The following is a 20653-nucleotide window of genomic DNA, read 5'->3' as shown; positions in this document are numbered from 1 at the left end:
GGATCAATTGCAGTTGGAGCGATTTCAAAAGAAAGTAATCCGTTGGATCACTGGAAATAAAACGGGAGTGTACATCAACGAACTACGCTTGCTAAACATTTTACCCCTGCCCATGTTCATCCAGCTAAATAACATCTTACTTCTTGCCAGTCTTGATTCTAATGAACGAAATGAAATAGTGTTAAACAGGCGAACCACACGGGCTAGAAATACAGAAATTTTTGAGATGCGAAAAGTGAGAACGGAAAAAGCGAGAAACGAATTTGTTTTCAGAACCAGTAGGATTGTAAATCGATTAGAACCATATATTCATTTTGATAAACGAATCGACCTCAAGACGAGAATTTTAAACACGATGTGGAAATTTGTAAACGAGAGATTTTCAGAAATGACAACGTGCACGTGGCAATTATTCTGTGATTGTTTCACGTGCAGAAACAAGTGGACATTGTTTTAGAGAAGACGCCGGGACCAAGAATCCCAACAGCAGTGCTGTGAATCCCCAACAACAACAACAACAACAACAACAACAACTTAAATGTAAGCAATCTTTGTAAAAATATCTATGGGCACCGGGCCTGGGACCCAGTGCCCACAAAAGCAATTTCTTTTGTTCGGGAGGCTTCTTTTTGCTCTTACTTTCCTCTCGCTCTCGCGATAATGCTTCTCACGGCATCTGCGTTTTGCGTCGCGAGGCTTCAACTCTGCCTGAAACGTTGCTCTGTAATGGCTTCTCTTGTCACGCGACAGTTTTTTGTGTAAATTCTGCTGTTGTGTGTGTGAAACGTCCCAATAAAAATGGCCGTTTTTTTGCATTTCTCAGAAACATTCTGGCTCTAATAGAAGTTTAAAAAATTTGAACTTCCGAATATTTATTTTTTTTTGCTCAACGAGTTCGTCAACAAGGCTTCAAGTGTTGTCGTCAACTCAAGTCACCTTCTTTTATCAATATCACATTATCAGTCGCAATAACAAGACCTGCAATTTGAACCAAGACTGTGATCTTACTGCTGAAGATCTAAACAATTTCTAAAAAAATATATCTACTCGTACAGTTGCCGTGGAGCTACGTAAAATGCCGGCTCAGTAAATAACTGTGCCAACAGTCAACGTGTTTCAAAATTATCAGGCGCTAAAATCCATAAAGAAGTGAGCAACATGACCCGACAGCATTCCATTCTGGTTCTTCGACAGTTGGAAGATTTCAAAGATCATTACATTTGCAAAAGTGTCGAGACCAAAAGAACTGAATGACTATAGACCAGTTTCAATAACAGATATCAATGCTCGGTGCTTTGAACATATCGTTATCAACACGTTTGTCAAGCCGTTCTACATGTTGTCAATTAGTAACCAACAGATTCCTAACACAAGGATCTACTTCTGGGGCTTGCATATGAATTTTGAATGTTATCAGTTTTTATCGTCAAACCCATGATTATGTGCTTCTTTACTCTAGAAATGGGTAAAGCATTTTATACAATTTCGCATAAGATTATCTGGCGTGATCTAACAAAGCTAAAACATCTTGCATGCATCTATTGTCAACTAGATTGGAGATTTTCTTACAAACAGGTGTCATTATACTTGCTTTTCTGAGTGTACTTCACAAGTGATGCAAACTAACCAGGGAGCTCCACAGGGAAGAGTTGGCGCTTCCATTTACTACGGTGTTTCATTAAACGATATCAGTGTCAATGATTTGGATGGTAAACTCAAAGTCTTTGCATAGGACAATACGCCGATAATACCAGGCTACTTTGACAGAGGTGACCAGCCATTTGCACATTTGTCAGAATAACAGACTGCGTTCTCAAGCTGAAGTTTCCACCTGAATAGCTCTAGATCCAAAGAAATGATTATTTATTTCAGGAAATCTAGCATAGCCATTCCTCCAGTTTTCAACATAGAGCAGTTGTCAAAAGTCAGACTTCTTGTGACAAGATTGGATTCACAGCTGCGGTTCAAGTCACATGTAGAGAAAACTGCACGTTCTGCCACGTCAAAATTATCTTTACTGCTAAGACTGAAACATCTCAGATACACCCAAGAAGAGCTGTCACTTCTTCATTCGTCCTAGTGCTTAGCAAACTTTTCTACGGTCTCTCAGTTTGGCCCGGAATCAGATGCGACATTTTGCACAAGATCGATGCTGTTCAAAAAAAGGCCAAAAATTTGGGTATTATCAAAGAATACACGCCAGTAAGACAGATTGTTCAAAAACTCGATGAAAATCTGCATCGTTACATTATTACCCAGCCACAGAATCCCTGGTTTCTTAACATTCCAAAAAGAACCGAGTACTAGAAGAATTTAAGGCCCAGACTCCCTGCGACATCTAAGAGAAAAACTGAGAAAGATTTGACTATTTTTCCGAACCGTGCACTCAGAAACTACAACCACTAACAGCTGGATGATATATTTGTATATTTGGTTGTTAAAAACCGAGTTTAAATACAAGTTCTTCTTCTATCTAGAAAATTCCAAGGATTTGACTGGAATACGTGATGAAGGGACTCCTGACTGTAACCTCGGTTACTATGATTTTTTTGACCTTCTGATCACCAAAAAAAACAAGGCTTCTATTCTCCTTTTTTGTGTTCGATGGAAGGTTTCGGTGTGCCATCCGGGTAAATGGCACACAAATTGATTTGTTATCTCGTTTGGCAATTTAATTGATCATTTGAACGTTAATTGGGTTAATTGAGCCTTAATTGATCAGTTATATAAATTTGTTCACTTGATTTTATTTCTAACTGTCTTAATCAATAAAAACGTAAATTAAATACGCGGTCATATCAGGTCATGTAAATGAAGGAGTTATATAGTATAGAAAAGTTTTTCTAGGGAGTCAACTTCTCGGATTGTGCCCAGAATACAGGCGGAAATGGCAGTTTGAATAGCAATAGATATCCGTTGTTTTAAAAACATAGCCGCGCGTGGCTCTTTTGTGGCGAAGATGAGCCGTTTTCCCAGGTCTTTGATGAAATTATTACAGTCGGGCCCTGGTTGACCTTGAGCTTCGAAGGCGAGGGGAATGAAGTTGTACCCTGCCTGGATTACCCCGGTGTATTTTGATCGTTTTCTCGATTCGGCTTCTTCGGCGGCTTTTCCTGGTGCAAAGTTGGATATTCTGCTGGGTGCCAAGGCGTCCACGACGGTTACGTCCCATACAACTGACTGACCTCGCGACCAGCTGAGAAGTGACATGCCATCTGGGCGTTTGTTGTCGGATCTTAGGAGGCCGGGGGGCTCCAGGATTGCTGGAATGTGGACGGAGCCTAGGGCACACTTGACTATTTCGTTGAGTGCTGTATGTCGCACTGTCTTAATTGATATTTTCTTTTCATTGATCATTTTATTTTTGCTTGTTAACATTGATAAATTTTTTGATAGCGGAATGCAACCACAGCCAAGATACCAGTTTGCAACCAAGATTTTTATCCCGTGGCAGGTTAATTGATTTTTCGAAAGATTGGTTTGTTTTCAGATCAATAATATGCCGCTTCTTGGGAAGTCGAAAAAGCCTACCAATGAAGACGCGATACAAAATTTGCGCTCCACCAAGGAGCTGTTGGAGAGAAAGCAAGCTCATTTGGAGAAACAGATTGAGCAGTCAACTGAAACTGCGAGAAAATTGGCAAGAACTGACAAAAGGAAAGCTCTTTTAGCACTGAAACAAAAGAAAAAGTATGACGCGCAGCTGAAGCAGTGTGATGGGGTCCTTTCAAACATGGATCTTCTTTTGGTAAAATAAGTTTTTACAAGTGCTGACCCAATTGGTTTTGACAAAAAAACCAGCTATTTCTGTTTTTTTTTTCACAAGCGTAGCGTAGTCTCATATTACTAAATTTTCAACAAACTGGATTCTATGGGAAACACTGGCCACTCTCCTTTGTGGGTGCATAGTCTTTTTATTTCGAAAGTTTCAATAAGGGAAATTTTTGATTGTTTTCAGTTAAATAACAAAGTCAGGCAATCAGACTTTGTTACTTAACTTTTCGAAGAAAGCGAGTAAATCCAGGCCATTAGAAATAATTTCGACCGATTACAAAAAAAAAACAGTTTCTTGAACTTAAACATCGCGAAATCGATGTCGGGTATTGGAAAGAACCGAAACCCGATTTATTGTGTAGTTGCATGAACGATACCGCAAATATTTTTATTGTTATCATTCATTTTCTGTTTATAATGAGTTCGGTTTTGTGCAAAAGTCTTTAAGCCACGAAGAACTTTTATCGATTTAGATTGTTCAAAAGATTCTCATCATTCGGTCCCTCTATGATAAGAATATCAACCTGTAAAATGGTTGCCTAGGTAATACGTTCTCTTGATTGCCACGGTTTGGGCTTTCGATCCCGGTCTGAACTGGTGTTTTTTTTTAGTACGAATCAATGTTTTTCAATTAACACGTAGTTCAGACTGTTATATAGGTGATAATGATTTCTTGTCAAAGGAAAAGCCTTGGAGTTTGTTGAGGCTCAAACTTAATTTTTTTGCTGTTTGACCATTTGTTTCTTTTTAAGTTTTTAGTTTATTTCTTTTGCTAAGAGGAAGGCAATCTCCACTATCGATCAACAAAAGTATAAAGATAGGTTGTGAGAGCAAGTGTCTTGTACTTAGGCACTATACTTTTTTCCTTGCAACAATTTCTCTCACAGGTAGGCCAGCAAGTATTACAATAAGAAATTGTGAAGTTGCTTTAGAAGTGAAAATTAGCAACTTCGAGTTTCCTTCCTCTTTTATCTAAATTAGACGCGGTTGCCTTTCTACCCTACCCTCTGAGATTCGAGTCCCGTCCGGTGTTTTTTTCTGTGTGTTAGAAACCGAAACTAATAGTTTCAGAGGGATTGGGAAATTTTACGCTTGCGATTATCAAGCCTTATCAAACTGAAATAAAGACTTCGTTTGGGTTAACAACTTAGTTTAACAGATTCTTTTATAATCACCGGTATCAAGTTTCTATGCACTCCCGGGTCATTTAGTCGGGGGGAACGAATATGCCAGGAATGGCAAAGGCAAAGATGCTGAGTTTGAATCTGACTGGGACCTGTATTTTCTCAAACAAGAAATATTCTGTTTCAAATAAAACTGTCGGCTATTTAATTGTCGGCTTAGTTGTCGATTCTTGAAATCCTTTTTTTTTTGCTGCGCACCTTTTGTTTACTGTTACTTTTATTGTTTGATTTACTCCTACAATTTGTAACTTTATTTAGCTCGAGTCTGTATTTCCTCGGTTTTTTTATGTTTCGCTTAAAAGTTTTCCTCGGCCCAAACTACTGCGGCCTTTTTTTCATCAACTTAATGACCTAACTTTGAGTAGTTTCAAAGGAAACACAACTTGAACCTTCTTCTCCGCGCTTTTCTTGTTGTTTTTATGTTAATCAATCGGGTTGTTGAAGTTTCTATTGTTTCCATGGAAAAAATTTTTCAAGTTCATTGGAATAATTTTAGTTTTTCTCAGAAACTTCTGATTTTCAAAAAAGGGGTATAAAATGAAAGACTGCTTATCCCTTTTGTACCTGCATACTCCCCTAGAGTTTTTTTTTTACTTGACACCTTTGTCTACAGCCTTCGAAAAAGTCTGCGGGGTAATATGTGACCATATTTTTTTTTTCGAAAAATACCACTGTCAAGTCTGTTTCTGGGTTCAATGGATAGAACGGTTTTCGCTTCAATGTAAAAAATGTTATTTAAATCAGTTTGTTTTTGACTTAACTGGTGTCTGCTCCAATATTGTCGGCTTCGGTGACACATCTAGCATTTTTCTTTGTGCTGTATGCAAGCTTCATTGCAAGTGTTTAGTTTAGTTTCAGGGGGACTTGAAATTTTTAAATTTTCTTTAAACTATTTTTTGGTTCAATTTAAGTCTGCCGGAAGGTTGTCGTCTTCGGTTCCTCTATGCAAGTTATGTTACCTTGCTAATATAAGGTTGAAATATCTGGCATGTTTTTTCTGCTGATCGTTTATCAGCTCAATTGCCCAATCCGGGAATTCTCTTGCTGACAGCGATTTTCATTGGTTTGCTGCATTAGCTTGTAAAGTTTAGCCCTGGTTATCCTATTTTCCTTTCGCTGAAAACTTTTATTTGGCGTAAATGGGTTGTTTTAGCTAAGTTTTTTTGGGGCCGCTTCAAAGGCAGAAAAGGGTTCATCTTTTTTTTTATAGAATTTCAGGTAGGTTGTGAGAGCAAGTGTCTTGTACTTAGGAACTGGACTTTTTTCCTTGGAACAATTTCTCTTACAGGTAGGCCAGCAAGTATTACAATAAGAAATTGTGAAGTTGCTTTAGAAGTGAAAATTAGCAACTTCGAGTTTCCTTCCTCTTTTATCTAAGTTAGACGCGGTTGCCTTTCTACCCTACCCTCTGAGATTCGAGTCCCGGCCGGTGTTTTTTTTCTGTATGTTAGAAACCGATACTTGTAGTTTCAAATGCGAGTGATGTTCTTTGTAGTTTCAGAGGGTTTTGGGAAATTTTAGGCTTGCGATCATCAAGACTTATCAAACTGGAATATAGACTTTGTTTGGGTTAAGAACTTAGTTTAACAGATTCTTTTTTAATCACCGGTATCAAATTTTATGCGTTCACGGATCATTTAGTCGGGGGGAACGAATATGCTTGGGATGGCAAAGGCAAAGATCCTGAGTTTGAATCTGACCGGGACCTGTTTTTTATTTCCAACAAGAAATTTTCTGTTTCAAATAAAACTGTCGGCTATTTAATTGTCTGCTTATCTGTTGTCGGCTTAGTTGTCAATTCTTGAAATCTTTTTTTTTTGCTGCGCACTTTTTTTTTACCGTTACTTTTAGTGTTTGATTTACTCCCACAATAGTAACTTTATTTAGCTTGAGCCTGTATTTCCTCGTTTTTTTTAATGTTTCGCTTAAAAACTTTTCTCGGCCCAAACTACTTCGGCTTTTTTTTTCACGAACCTAATGACCTAACTTTGAGTCGTTTCAAGGGAAACACAGCCTAAACCTTCTTCTTCGCACTTTTCATGTTGTTATGATGTTAATCAATCGGGTTGTTAAAATTTTTATTGTGTTTCCATGGAAAATTATTTTTAAGTTCATGGGAACAATTTTAGTTTTTCTCAGAAACTTCTACTGATTTTCAAAAAAGCGGTATCAAATGAAAGATTGCTTATCCCCTTCGTGCATGCATACTCTCCCAGAGTCGTTTTTTACTTGACACCTTTGTCTATAGCCTTCGAAAAAGTCTGTGGGGTAATATTTGACCATTTTTTTTCTTGTTTTCTCGAAAAATACCACTGTCATGTCTGTTTCTGGGTTCAATGGATAGAAGGGTTTTCGCCTTATTGTAAAAAAATCTTGCTTAAATCAATTTGTTGTCGACTTCACTGGTGTCTGCTCAAATAATGTCGGCTTCATTGACACATATAGCATTTTTCTTGTGCTGTATGCAAGCTTCATTGCATTTGCAAGTGTAAGTGTTAAATTTAATTTCAGGGGGGACTTGAAATTTTCTTTAAAATAATTTTTTTCGTTCAATTTTAGTCTGCTGGAAGGTTGTCGTCTTCGGTTCCTCTATGCAAGTTAGTCACCTTGCTAATATAAGGTTCAAATATCTGGCATGTTTTTCTGCTGATGGTTTATCAGCTCAATTGCCAAATCCGGGAAGTCTCTCTTGCTGACAGCGATTTTCATTGGTTTACTCCATTAGCTTGTAAAACTTAGCCCTGGTTATCCTGTTTTTTTTTGCTGAAAAAACTTTTATTCGGCTTAAATAGGGTGTTTCAGCTAATTTTTTTTTGGCCGCTTCAAAGGCAGAAAAGGTTTTTTTTTGGATTTCAGGTAGGTTGTTGCAAAATTTCGAAATGTTTAGCAGGAGTAAAGAGCGCAAACACTACTTGCAGATTGTTTTCAAGGTTCCTCAGTTGATGCTGTTCTTGAAGTCTCCGAAGACTTCAAAAAGATCATTTCCGGTACCTCCGAAATGTCGCTATCGGATTCACATGCGTGCCTTGTTGATTGGGTTTTGAAAAGAGATCTCTCAAATATGTTGCGGAGCGACACCAACGTCGGCAAGAATTCCAAAAAACCTAAGTTCGAAATTAGGTCGCCTAGAGATTGGAAAGGTTCCAGATCAGGTCAACAGTATCAACTGAGAAAGAATTTCAAGAAATTCTAGGAGCTACTTAAGTATGGAGTCCGAAGTCGTTGATTTCATTGAAACACTTTCCGAGGACCCGAAGGAGTTACTTCAGGAACCTAAAATGACTTGCGATGGAGTTAACATGCGTACCGGTCATTCTGGAAAGTTTTTAAACCAGGTTTGGCAAGTATGCAATCAACGATTCTACTGCTGACGTACACTAGACATGAAAAAAGCCTTTGTAGAGACCCTGAAAGTGTCCCCTGCTCTTCCAGGAGGATCATCAATACAAACCGAGGATGTCAATCGAGGACTTTTCAGGCTACAAGAGCTGCAATTGGGATCCCAACGTCGAAGAAACTCAACGTTTGGCCACTCTTAAATCGACAAATGAATATTCCTTCCAATCCTTGCAGGAATCCGATGATGATCCACGAAGTACGGTTACTCGTCGTATCATTTTTAGTAATTAGGCAAGTTCTTCGACCCTCTCGGACTCCTGATCCCAGCAACGAATTTCAACGGCAATCGAGTAAAAGTCAATAAGCTCTCCCAATTCATAAAAATTAACGTTAGCGGCAATGTTTAAGCTCTAAAACGTATCGTTGATTAAAATGACAATATATTTTACTTATGTTCATTTTTGATTTATCTGATTGAGCTCTTTGTCTTTTATTGCGAACTTATATCTAAACTGCCAGAACAAATCAAATACTTCTAACCAGTCAGTCTATTTCGCACATTAAACTAAGTTATCGCGAAAAGAGAGTTTTCCAAAAACGAGCATGTTAATTCTGAATTTAAGAAGTCAATCGAATTGAGATGTTTGACTCTCCCCTGCAAAACCTTTTCTCCTTATTTTTGATAGGAATCAGCTATGGTTTTTGTAAATGTTCAATTTTTGTTTTCTTGACACTTTTTGAATAAACGCTTTACCTTTCGTATTTACGCTTTACCTTTCAATTACCCCTAGCTTTACCCCTAGCCATGCTAAATTATTGTGAAGCGACAATGGTGCAGATGCTAGGAACTTTGACTCTTAACCTCGACATCGGGATTTGTTTCGTCATATAGCTAATTGTTTTATTAGTTATACCTTTTATCAATTTACAACCGTATAGACCTGCATAGTATTTTGGCACCTAGCAGTGATTGAATGACTAGCTTAAAGATCTTAATTTACGAAATTTTCTTTATATGCGCTTTAATTATTTCAATATGCCTATGTTTACCCGCTTCCAAAAAAATACATATCAAAAAAACAACATTCATTTTTTGTGCTATTGAACACTAATCGGCTGATTTTGTTTCGACTACTATTACTCACGTACTAAATGGCCTTTGAATGTTCAGGATCAGCTCGAACAATCTCAAATGACTGCTCAAGTGACGAAAGCCATGCATCAGGCTGCAACCTCATTGCAGCAGACTCAGAAGGCCAACAACCTGGATAAACTGGAAGATATGATGTATGACATCGAAGAGCAAATATCACAGGGTGAACAAATCAACGACGCACTTTCGCGCCAGATTGGTTTTGGAGCCAATGACGTTGATGAAGATGACCTGGAAGCTGAATTGAACGACTTGATGCAGGAGGACTTGGACGCGCAGATGCTGGACATTGCTGCTGTTCCCAGCGCTTCGCTACCTAACGTGCCCACGACCAGCCTTCCTGCACAGGAAGAAGATGATGACTTGAATGAGCTGCGAGCCTTTGCTGAAGCACAGTAATGTCAGATAAAAGATCGAATTTATCATACCATGTTCATTTACTCATTCGTCAATGGTTGTGTAAACACTTTTCTTGTACGATATTAGCTTCTTTTTGTTAATAACCAAAGTACCAATAGAATTTTTCTTTGATCCAGTTTCCCATCTATATCGAAGTACCCCTTGATAAAGTGATCAAGAGCAGATATATCACTAATTGTGTATATTATGAAAATAATTTAAAAGGAAGAGCAGTGAATTGAATATTATATGAGTTTGTTTTTGGACCAGCTATTGTTTATTTATGGAAATAATGTTTCATTTGCAAATGGTCCGTGAGCAACTATTTAAGATAGCTTAGTTAAGAATTAATTTGAAACAAATTTATATTTTCGGTCTGCATTTATAGCTTAATTTGTTGCAAAAAAGCGTTTCTTCGGAGCTTTTGAGAGAACATTCAAATAAGGAGCGGAGAGATTTTTCAGAAAACATGAGTAGGTCGAACGATAAAATAGCGATGTTTCCTTCGAGGATGAACATTGGATTGCTGAAGGGCCGTTTGGTTGGTGCTAAAAAGGGATACGAACTACTGAAGAAGAAAGCAGATGCCTTGCAGATGAGATTCAGAAAAGTGGTGCGAGAAATAACTGAGATCAAAACCAAGTTGGGGGAACTTATGAAACAGTCCTACTTTTCATTAGTTGAGTCGGAGTTCGTTGCTGGTGACATCAAAAATGTCATTTTGGCCAATGCCATTGAGAGCGCCACTACCAGAGTGCGTCAGCGAAAGGAAAATGTGGTTGGTGTCGCACTGATTACGAACGAAACTCACATAGAGCAGAATAACAAAGATGCTGTAATGACTGGTTTAGCCCGGGGCGGCCAGAAAGTTCAGGAAACTAGAAACACTTTTCTGGAGGCAGTCAAATGTATTGTAGATCTGGCAACTTTACAGACGTGGTTTTTCACGCTGGACGAGGCTCTGAAATTGACCAACAGGAGAGTGAACGCCTTGGAGTATGTTTTGATTCCTAGAATTGAGAATACTATCGCGTATATGTTGTCGGAGTTAGACGAGATGGAACGAGAGGATTTCTACCGGCTGAAGAAAGTGCAGAACAAGAAGATGAGAGACAAGAAGGCCGCGGAGGAGAAGATGAAAGCTGCCCTGGATGCTCCTGCTTTGGAAGTGAAGAGCATGCTCAGCTCAAACTACGACGCAGACATCATTTTCTGAAGGCCAATACAAACAGAATTCTAAATGTCGTTCTACGACGCAAAGAAACGTAATACACGAGGAGATTATTGAAATTAGTTATTTTTAAATCATTTAATGCTATCATGCCCTATACTTGTAATTTAAATTGGGTCTGTTTTGACTGATCTGCGGTAAAAAAAAATTGCGTTGTTCGTTTTTGCCTCAAAATAATCTCTTTTCTATAGTCTGAATTGGGACTTATAAGGCAGCTTTCCTGGTTTATTGATACGTAATCATAGCAGATAGTGATAATAAAGAGTCCCAAGTTTTTTTCCGAGATCAATTTAACCATGTTTTACTAATGTTGCTATGATGTTTATATATTTTGAGCCTAATGTACTGTTAGAGGTAGCATCTAATCTATATATAGAAAAAAGCAGTTTATATATTTTTCAATACAAATTTTAGGAAATGTTTTTTAGTGAAGTGCAAGGCGCTCACTTTGAAATGGTCAGATCGTGTATTCGATCCCATACCATGGCAATGATAGTGTGTTAGGATGAGCTCTCACTTGACCTCTAGCGTCAGGTTTACCACAGCCTGACCAGTTTCAGCTACAATAGTGGTACCACGTAAACGTTCTAGACGCAAAAAAAAACAGCCAGAGTCGCAAATAAAGAGCTTCGCTCAACAAAATAACAGTCTGGAATTTGGGGGAGATAATACAAATGGACTATCCTCGTCAAGACTGTTAAGGTCTACTGATAGCTCCTCTGCGATTCGCTGGAACAACATAGTAAGTGTAAAATTTATAATCTAGCTGCCTCAAATTCAGTTTTGATAATATTGAAGAAGAGTTTTGTTTGGATTGCACTAGCGAGATCAAGTTTCTAGTAAGGGGACTAGACATTGATTCCATAAACAACTTTTCTTGAATATGTAAGAAATTGAACTTGCTTTATTATTGAACCTTAATAATTTTTCATGATCTTTGTCACTTGGTCTAGAGGCAACGCAGTGGCATTGGAAGGATAAGATCTCAGGTTCGAGTCCCTTCCGGACCTTGTGTATTTCAGTACGTATGAAGAAGTATGTATGTACGCACTGCAAGTTCAGCTTTGCCTCGTATTGAAATTTTTGCGTGACATTGGAGCCTGACATTGTATAGAAATCTGAGAGACTGCTTGATCGTGGATATAAAGATAATCATTTTTTGAAGATGTTATCTCCATTTGAATAACTACGGAATCTGATTTGTTCAACGTTTCAGATAATGGATGACGAGGCCGAAACGTACAAGTTATGGCGCATCCGCAAAACCATAATGCAATTGTGCCATGACAGAGGGTATCTTGTCACGCAAGACGAATTAGACGAAACGCTTGAACAGTTTATTGAGAAGTTTGGAAATACACCCAGTCAGCGGAAACCGGCGAGGTCCGATTTGATAGTATTAGTGGCACATAACGATGACCCAACAAATCAAATGTTTGTATTTTTCCCGGAAGAAGCTAAAATTGGTATCAAAACTATCAAGCACTACTGTCAAAGAATGCAAGAGGAGAGTATTACGCGTGCAGTTATTGTTGTCCAAGGTGGAATGACGCCGTCAGCCAAAGCGGCGCTGACAGATATGGCGCCTAAATACACTCTAGAACAGTTTATGGAGTGCGAGTTACTGATAAACATCACGGAACACATGTTAGTACCCGAGCACGTTCTGATGACGACAGAAGAAAAGAAGGAGCTACTGACCCGATATAAATTGAAGGACCATCAGCTTCCCAGGATTCAAATGGGAGATCCTGTTGCGAGGTACTTCGGACTCAAACGCGGTGATGTTGTGAGAATCATTAGGAAGTCAGAAACGGCTGGAAGATATGTCACGTATAGACTCGTTGTTTGATTGGAAAATATAATAATGATTTTTCATTTTGTATGTATATTACATCTGAATTGATTTTGTTTGTGTTTATTCAAATCTTTTGAAACTTTTTTCTGTTAAATAAATGTTAATAAAGTGGAGTTTAGCATTAATTGCCGTGCAGGGAGTGTAAATCGAAAACCGATTAAATCTATTATATATTTAAATGCAGGCTTTACTGTCTCGCCATGTTTAAGCTTTTTGACCGTATTATTTTGGCATGTTTAACGAAAGAATTTTTTCACGTTTGCGCTATATCGTATATCGCAATGGTTAAGATTTTTCTTCGATTTTCCAGCTGAATTCAGTGTTTATTTAACCGAGTTTAAAATAAGCAGCCTAATAGTGGAATGTTGTCAGGGTTTTCCTTGGGTTGCAATTTAGGCCTCCAATTACGAATGCCCAAATCCTTTTAGTGTACAAGATAAGACAATTTTTGTGATTTTTTTTCAAAACTTTTCAGAAAACTCAAATTACTAAAACAACACTCGAAATTCGCAACCCTGTATTTGGGCGCTGTCAGAGTACTCTCAAGGATTGGAAATCTTGCCTCCAAATTTGACTGCACAAATCCTTTAAGTTTTCGAGTTATGACGTGTTTTATAATTTTGAAAAAAATTTTCAGAAAACAAATTAATTTTTTTTCTTCAAAGTTTGAAATTTCTAACCCTGTAGTTGTGGGCTGCCAGGGCTGTCAAACTTCACTGGTTTGAAGTTTTTGGTTTTTAGTCTTTTTGTCGCGAGCAAGCAGGCTTACAATAGCTTATTTTAATAGCTAAAAAGCATACCATAGCATATTTTAAGCCGTAAAAGCAGTTTTACTACTGTACATATAGTTTTTTGATCAACTTTTCGAACAAATCTGTAAAAAAGAACTTGCTTTTTTCGGAGCGTCAACAACTTCCAGGACAATTGTCACTTAGTCTAGTGGTAGTGTATATTTTTGGAACGAAAAACCGTTTTTGTTTTTTCAATAAGTGAAATGTTTTTTTTTTGGAGAAACTATGATTTGTCTGCTTAGTTTGTTTTGTCGGCTCAAGTTTGAAAGCATGGATTTTTGTTCTGACTGAAACGTTTTAAACTAAAAGTGAAAGTGTTTTCTTTTTAAAATTTTACCAACTATGATGTTGCATAAGTACCGTCGTTGCATAAATTCTTTATTGATTTTCTTGTTGTTCTTTTCGCTCAAACGGTTTTGGCTGATTTTACACCGCATTAGTTTTTTTATACTTCATTGTTTGATGAGAAAAAATTAGAATTGTATGCTTTTTTTTACGTTTGAGATGGAGCCGGCTGTGATAGTGGGCCACAAAAATTTATTTGCAGTTTTGTTTTTAGCTCATCGGGGGTCTATCCAAGTGTTTTCGGCCAAGTGCCCGCTCAGTAAATGACACTAAGTGCTCAATTGATGAATGCAATTGCCTCTTTTGACTGTGTGTTCTTGGTACTTTTTTTTTCATTTTTCTATAGTGGTTTCCGTTTCGTTTGCGAACAATGCGCGACTGGCCTTTAGTTTCGAGACTGGAATTTAATTTTTTTTCACAGCGAACTAATAAATTGTAATGTGACCCATTTTCTCAACATGGGTCAATTCTATTAAATGTCCTTAACTGTAGCGAAGCAGAATTGGTAAAAATTTTTCACGCTGAAATTTGATTTTTCGCGCTTTGATAATTGATTTTTGCTTTTCAAAGACATTTGCTAAAAAGAAGACAATTTCTGCCCTCCAATATCAAACATGCGAATGATTCGAAGAAATGTGAATGATCTTGTTTCAAACCTGGACGTTCGGTTTCAGAATTCGCAGAATAGAAAAGTTATCTATTGATTCAGGTTTCTCTAGCTATGACCAAAAAGTTTAGCATGAAAGGTTCTTTAAACTAAAAAGTTATATAACTTTTGTGGTTTTTTCAAAAAAAATCAAACTGTTGATGTCGGAATGAGACAGAAAGTATCCAAGAAATTATTGCGTTTGTTGCAACGTACAAAAAGATAATTAAAATCTTTCCCGAGTTTGGAAGAACTGGAGAAGAAACCGGGTTTTTTTCCAAATCAAGACTTTTTATTTTGCAGTTTTTAATAACATTAGCTATATCCACTTAATCATATTCACTGTTTACTGTGTTGTTCATTCAATCATTTTTTTAGTCAGAAAAAGATGGTTTAGTGTTAAAAACAGGGGCTTATGTAACGGGAGCCCGTGTTTTGATTCTCGTATGTCTCGTATAGTTTTTTTTTTAATGCAAGCCTCTTTAGTGTCAGCGAACGATGTGAAGATACGTTGCGTTTTTCGTTACAGGAATCAATGTTAGTTGTTTGATTTGTCGCGTATGGAAATTCTTTTTCATACAAATTCAATGTAAACGTATTATTAAAGGAAGGTAAATCACACTCTCCAAGAATCAGCAAATGGCACAAAAAATGCGGTTAACTGAAGTTTTGAACGGGTAGTTCAATTATCCTAGCGGAAAAGAAAAAATCACCCATGGATCCAGATTTCTGCATCTGGTTTATTTTGCCAAAAAGTGTTAGATATAAAAGTTTTTTTAATTTTAAGATATAAGATATTTTTCCTTTAAAACTTTTAATTCATTTTTTCCGGTCTCCTAGAGTTTCTGCTTTTTTAAATGTAAGTTGGCAACGTTTTGAAAAGCACTTAATTCGAGCTATGAAGTTAAAAATAAAATAATCGGGCTCTTAACTTATCTTAACTTATAAAGTGATTGTGGGGCCTAGGAAATTAGACGAAAAGCAAATTAAACGTGACCAACAAAAATGAATTTAGACGTCGATGCAAAATTACAAATATGGGAAATTAGACGTAATTGTATTGTTTCGTGTCTGAAATTTGTTTACCGACTACAATTAACTTTCGTTCAGATTTCTTAAATGCAAATCAAATTTTCACATGCCGCAATTTTCACATGCCGCAATTGTATAATTTATGCATTTCAAAAATGTTTTATAATTTTGAAATTAACATTTTATAAATCAATTGAGATAAATATTTTGATATGCAATGGGATCATATATTATTTTTGTAATTATGAAAACTTGTTTTAAGCAATAAGTTTTGTTAGCCCTTTGCTTTGCTAAAATGCTAGTTTTGCAAAACAATTTAACGTCTAAATTCGTTTTTGTTGGTCACTTCTAATTTGCTTGTCGTCTAATTCCCTTACCCCCCGTGATTGTTTTATCGACTAGCTCACGGGATTGGTTAGTAAAGCACTGCTTGATTTTTTAGTAATTCGGTGTGTTTGATTAGTTAGTAACGCGGTACTCGATGAGGGAGAGGGCGATGATTGCGAAAATAACTGTTGTGGTGATGGCAACGGTAGGTGGAGATGAAATAATAAGCATTTGAATAAAATGCGGTGGTTTTTAACATTAAGATTCGCTAAACTGAGCGACAAAACTGAGTCGGGTTAAAATTAACGTCTAATATTTTGGTATTTGTGTTAAGTGGGAGGGGCTCATATTTAAAAAATATCACCAAGTGTTTTTTTAAAACGAAAAGCGTTATTGGCTTTTCATATGAAGCAAAAGTTAGCTTATGAGAAATGAAAAAAGTCATAAGATGTGGCGGGGAAACGTTGAGAGAGATTGATGCCTCCATAATACCAGGACTTGGTGAGAAAGGCTGGAAGTCGTCCGCGTTAGAGGTTAAGTGGGCATTCTCTGGTGGCAGAATCATGAACATATAAGTAAAAAAGCGTGAATGATAGAAGCGAGCCCTAAGGTTCTCTAAAGTGTGTTATTCTGTGTGAGCTGACTGTTCACGAAAGCATGTAGTGGCTTGACGGCTATTCAAATAATTTCTCAGCGAGTGTACTAGGCCTCTAAGGAGCGTTGGTTTGATCGAGGTCCATGAGAGTGCGATGGCCTACCATATCGAAAGCATTTGAGAGAGATAGTATGGCAGTGACAGTGCGAGGCGGTGAGCTATTCTAGTTAGTGCTGCAGTGAGAATGACGGAAGCCGTATTGATGCTTCGAATTAGAGAGTTGTTCAGTAAAAATAATGAATGAGCTTCTAAAATGTTAATTGCTAAGTAAATAAGTGATATGGGTCTATAGGATGTTAAAAATTTGAATGTTCATCTGGTTTTGATAGCGGGATGGTTTTTCCATTTTAATTAGGTAATGTTTTTAGACAGAATAATTTAGATGAAGATATCAGTTTTTCCACGGCTAGGGTTCCAAATTGTTTCAAGTGTGGACATTGCGTAGGTCATTGGCATCGAGTGTTTGGGAAGGTTTGCTGTCAAGAATGCCTTGTCTAGTCTGTTTTTTGTGGGGGGGGGGGGTGGGGTGGGGTGGTGGGTGATAAAGTGGGGGAAGTCAGAAAAGTAAACTCGGTACAAGTAGTTTAGTGACAAGTGTTCTAAACTAAATGAGTGTAAGTGACAAGTGTTTCTAAATAAGTGTTTGTCGTTAGTCTAGTTAGGCCTCAATGTGATTTGAAAGGGGGGGGGGCGAGTTCGTTTCTAGGTACCGTAGTGGATACTTAAACAACTCTATTAATTGGGAGTCCCACCTTCTACATATAGTCACTTATATGCGTGCATTGAATTGGCCAAACTACATCAAAATTTTTGTTGAGCATTACAACCGGGTACAAATTTTTCCCAAAAATATTTTAGTTCGCAGATTGGTCAAACTTAGGTTCACAAAATGGTCAAAATTAAAAATGGTATTTTTTAGTTAAGTTCACAATGAATTCACATTTCTTAGCGTCGAATGAGCGGATAACGAATACACGTGCGACGACGAAGATCCTGGTTTCGAGTCTGACTGGACCTTTTTTTTTTCAAACGGGAAAAATTCCGTTTCAAAAAAAAAATTTGTCGCTTTGTTATTTGTCTGTTTAAGTTTTGTCGGCTTAGTTGCCACATCATACGATTGTTTTTTTAAGAAGAGCAATTTACATTGTAGTTGCTTTTAGTGTTTTGATTTACTTGTGCTGTTTGTAATTTTACAAAACTCGACTATAAAAATTTTTGTTTCTGCTTAAAGTTTTATACTGCCGAAATTATTTCGACATGTTTTTTAATGGCCTGATATTGCGTTGTTTCATGACCGAAGACTTTTTTGTGTGAATGTGTGTTTGTTTTGAGCGGTAGAGGACCCGAACGTTTATTTTGTGATTTTTTTTCGGCTGAAACGGTTTCTGCTCAGGTGCTTTCGGCTTTTTTTACCGCTTGGCAAGTTTTCATACGATGCTAATTTCCTATTATTTGTATTGGCATGTATTTTTTCAAAACTACCTTTATTCATTTTGTTACGTCTAGTTTTTTGTCATTTCCGAAAGTTTTCAATGTTTTTTTTCTTTTTTTCCCGATTGCATCGCATCTGTGTAATGGTTTTAAAAGAGTTCAACCATTCAGCGAATATGGCGTTGAGATAACACACTTGCTTGAAACGACAATGAGTTAATACAATTGAGGCTTTTTTATTTCATCAATTGCTGCAAATAAAGCTATCCTATCTGTTTCATACAACAGTACAATAATATATATACTCTTTCAGAAAATTTTCAACAAATTTTTGAAATGCATAATTTAAACACAACTTGGCCACATAATTTCTCTTTTAATTCTTGGAAAGTCAGTGTGGTTGCCGTTCGCTCATTATATTCTAAATTGTTACACGCAAATTTTGTATTTTCTAACATATTGAAACTATATTTTGCAGCTTTCTCGCTTGTCCTTGGTTTCTCTAAGCTTCAGTGGCATTAGTGTTTAGGGTAGTCAACCGAAAATCTCGAATGTCTTCAGTCTGAAGTTCAATTACAGTAAAGGTCAGTTATTTTTCAAATGTCATTAGGTTTTAAGTTAATTTCCGTTTTTCTACCCTTTTAAAGTTATTTCTTGGCGTTTTTTTTCACGTATGATAGCGAATTGCAGCTTCGCCTCTGTGTTTTTTTCTCGACTTCTTCGCCTCTGTGTTTTTTGTCGACTTTGTTTCCGCAGCACGGTCTCTTCTTGAAGATTCAGCTTTCTTCTTAATTTCTGAATGACATTTCAGAACCCATTGATAGAGGTAATTGAGTTGCAAGATTTTTGCGTAATATCAGTTTTAGGAGATTAGTCAAAGTTTAGTCAGATTTGGAGTTTTTGAGTGGATAATTTATTATTTTTCAAAGTTTTTTTTTAATGAAAACCATTTTTTTGGCTCAACAGGTGTCGGCTTGAATATTGTCGGGCGTAGCTCTCGATTGTCTTTTTTGATTTGTTTTTTTTTGTGAACTTTATTCAAGACAGATTGAGACAAACATCTGCTCTGCTTCGCCTCTGTTTTAAAAATTCGGGTCAGTTAGCATCGCCTATTCTTCGAAAGTCGGAGTGACTTTTCTATGGCAAAACTTGATCAGTGAGGTCGTATTGCAAATGTTCAGATCAGCTGAAATGATTTGAATGCCTTCAGTTCTGAGCCCCTGATTCAGTTCATATATGCTAGTCATATTGTATTTGTTATTCAAATGACACTGAACAAGGTATAAAAACGAACCTGATTCACGGTATTTGTTGATCGTTACGAAATTGCAAAAGTATTGCTAAAAATGAATTTTGGTAAGCTATGGTGTGCATCATTTTGGTTAGTTAGCATCAAATTTGGAACAGCAGATGATATTGTAGTTAATTCGACTGTCGAACCAACTTGGTCTTCTCTTAATTTCATAATTCCAGTTGATATGCCTTATAATTACATCTGGTCACTGTGCAACGAGCTTAGTACTTACTACTGCCTAAATGCTTTCGTCACTGAAGACGATGTATACAATCCAGCGTTTCAAATCCAGACCATTTCTGGAGCAATTTTTATCAGTGATCCGGTGTTATCAAGTCATCTTATCGAGTTAAAGAGATTTGTTAGAAAAGAATGTTATGATCTCTTTGAATCAGTGTATGAGAATCATAACCATTTTGTAGTCAGAGAGGGTTGTTGCCAAGGTCAATATTATTATTATTTCACGTATGGTTACAGAGATGCGTTGCTGACTCCTAAGGAGTATTTAACAAAACTTTTTGATTACTCGGAGGAAGGCAAGCAACTTAATTACATTTTATCCTTCTACGATCCTGATTGTCATGTTAATATAATAACCAAAATTGGTTTCGGAATTGGGGAGTTAAAACGAGAGAATCATAGGAGTGGTTTGAGAGATGAGCATCATGGCGTCCCTTATCTTTTAAAGGTTGGAGATGGATGGACTCCACGAATACCTTATGCGAATCCGGTTGATTTCATAACCTTCAGTTGGTTTAAAGCGAATGTACTGTGCCCTGATCAGCCCTGGATTTGTCAAAATCAAAGGAGCTCATCTACGAAAAGAGTTGTGAAATTGTGGAAGAGATTATTTGGACGCAGAATAAACGATCCAAGTCTTAGACATTAATTTTCGTCTGTTTTTTTTTCACAACTATGAATACACATGAATTATTTAATATGTGATTATTATTACGCGTTTAATTGCTAAGGGTCAAGGATTGATGTGAATTTAAACCTAGATTTTAAAAGAGATTTTTGTCTTCGTCTCACTCACCACACAAAGGTACTATTTTGCTACATCCATGTTCAGGCAACCCAACCTAAAAGTTTTCTGTCACTTTCTTCGCCTATCTTTTACATATTTAAATGCGTGCTTCACTATCTCGCCACGTTTAAGCTTTTTCAACGTTTTATTTTTGCATTTTCAACGAA

At 37.0% G+C, this 20653-nt stretch overlaps 4 protein-coding genes across 4 annotated transcripts in view; 3 read left to right on the top strand and 1 right to left on the bottom strand.

Annotated features, from left to right (window-relative positions):
* Window positions 1–20653, bottom strand: part of LOC134840775 (uncharacterized) — a 225823-nt gene that overhangs the window by 82695 nt on the left and 122475 nt on the right. The window lies entirely within an intron of this gene.
* The window catches only part of LOC134852815 (charged multivesicular body protein 4b-like), a 326219-nt gene that overhangs the window by 297258 nt on the left and 8308 nt on the right, over window positions 1–20653 (top strand). Inside the window, exons 2-3 of the mRNA XM_063868631.1 lie at window positions 3491–3748; window positions 9469–10123. Of these exons, the coding sequence (XP_063724701.1) occupies window positions 3500–3748; window positions 9469–9849 (630 nt within the window). The 5' untranslated portion in view covers window positions 3491–3499 and the 3' untranslated portion in view covers window positions 9850–10123. Of the gene's footprint in view, window positions 1–3490; window positions 3749–9468 lie in introns of the transcript that reaches the window.
* Window positions 10158–11439, top strand: LOC134852822 (V-type proton ATPase subunit D-like). The gene has a single exon (XM_063868644.1). It carries the CDS (start codon window positions 10319–10321, stop codon window positions 11063–11065), a length of 747 nt encoding a protein of 248 aa, XP_063724714.1. The 5' UTR covers window positions 10158–10318; the 3' UTR covers window positions 11066–11439.
* On the top strand, window positions 12300–13021 carry LOC134857242 (DNA-directed RNA polymerases I, II, and III subunit RPABC1-like). Its single transcript, XM_063873623.1, has one exon. The coding sequence runs from the start codon at window positions 12300–12302 to the stop codon at window positions 12930–12932; it is 633 nt and encodes a 210-aa protein (XP_063729693.1). The 3' UTR covers window positions 12933–13021.

Source organism: Symsagittifera roscoffensis, chromosome 1 (genome assembly GCF_963678635.1).
Source record: "Symsagittifera roscoffensis chromosome 1, txSymRosc1.1, whole genome shotgun sequence".
In the NCBI taxonomy this organism is placed as follows: Eukaryota; Metazoa; Xenacoelomorpha; order Acoela; family Convolutidae; genus Symsagittifera; species Symsagittifera roscoffensis.
This window is presented reverse-complemented; position numbering and strand designations above follow the sequence as displayed.

Bases quoted from the DNA above. Each gene is read 5' to 3' on its own strand.
- LOC134852822 (XM_063868644.1), top strand. From the start codon at position 10,319: ATGAGTAGGTCGAACGATAAAATAGCGATGTTTCCTTCGAGGATGAAC.
- LOC134857242 (XM_063873623.1), top strand. From the start codon at position 12,300: ATGGATGACGAGGCCGAAACGTACAAGTTATGGCGCATCCGCAAAACC.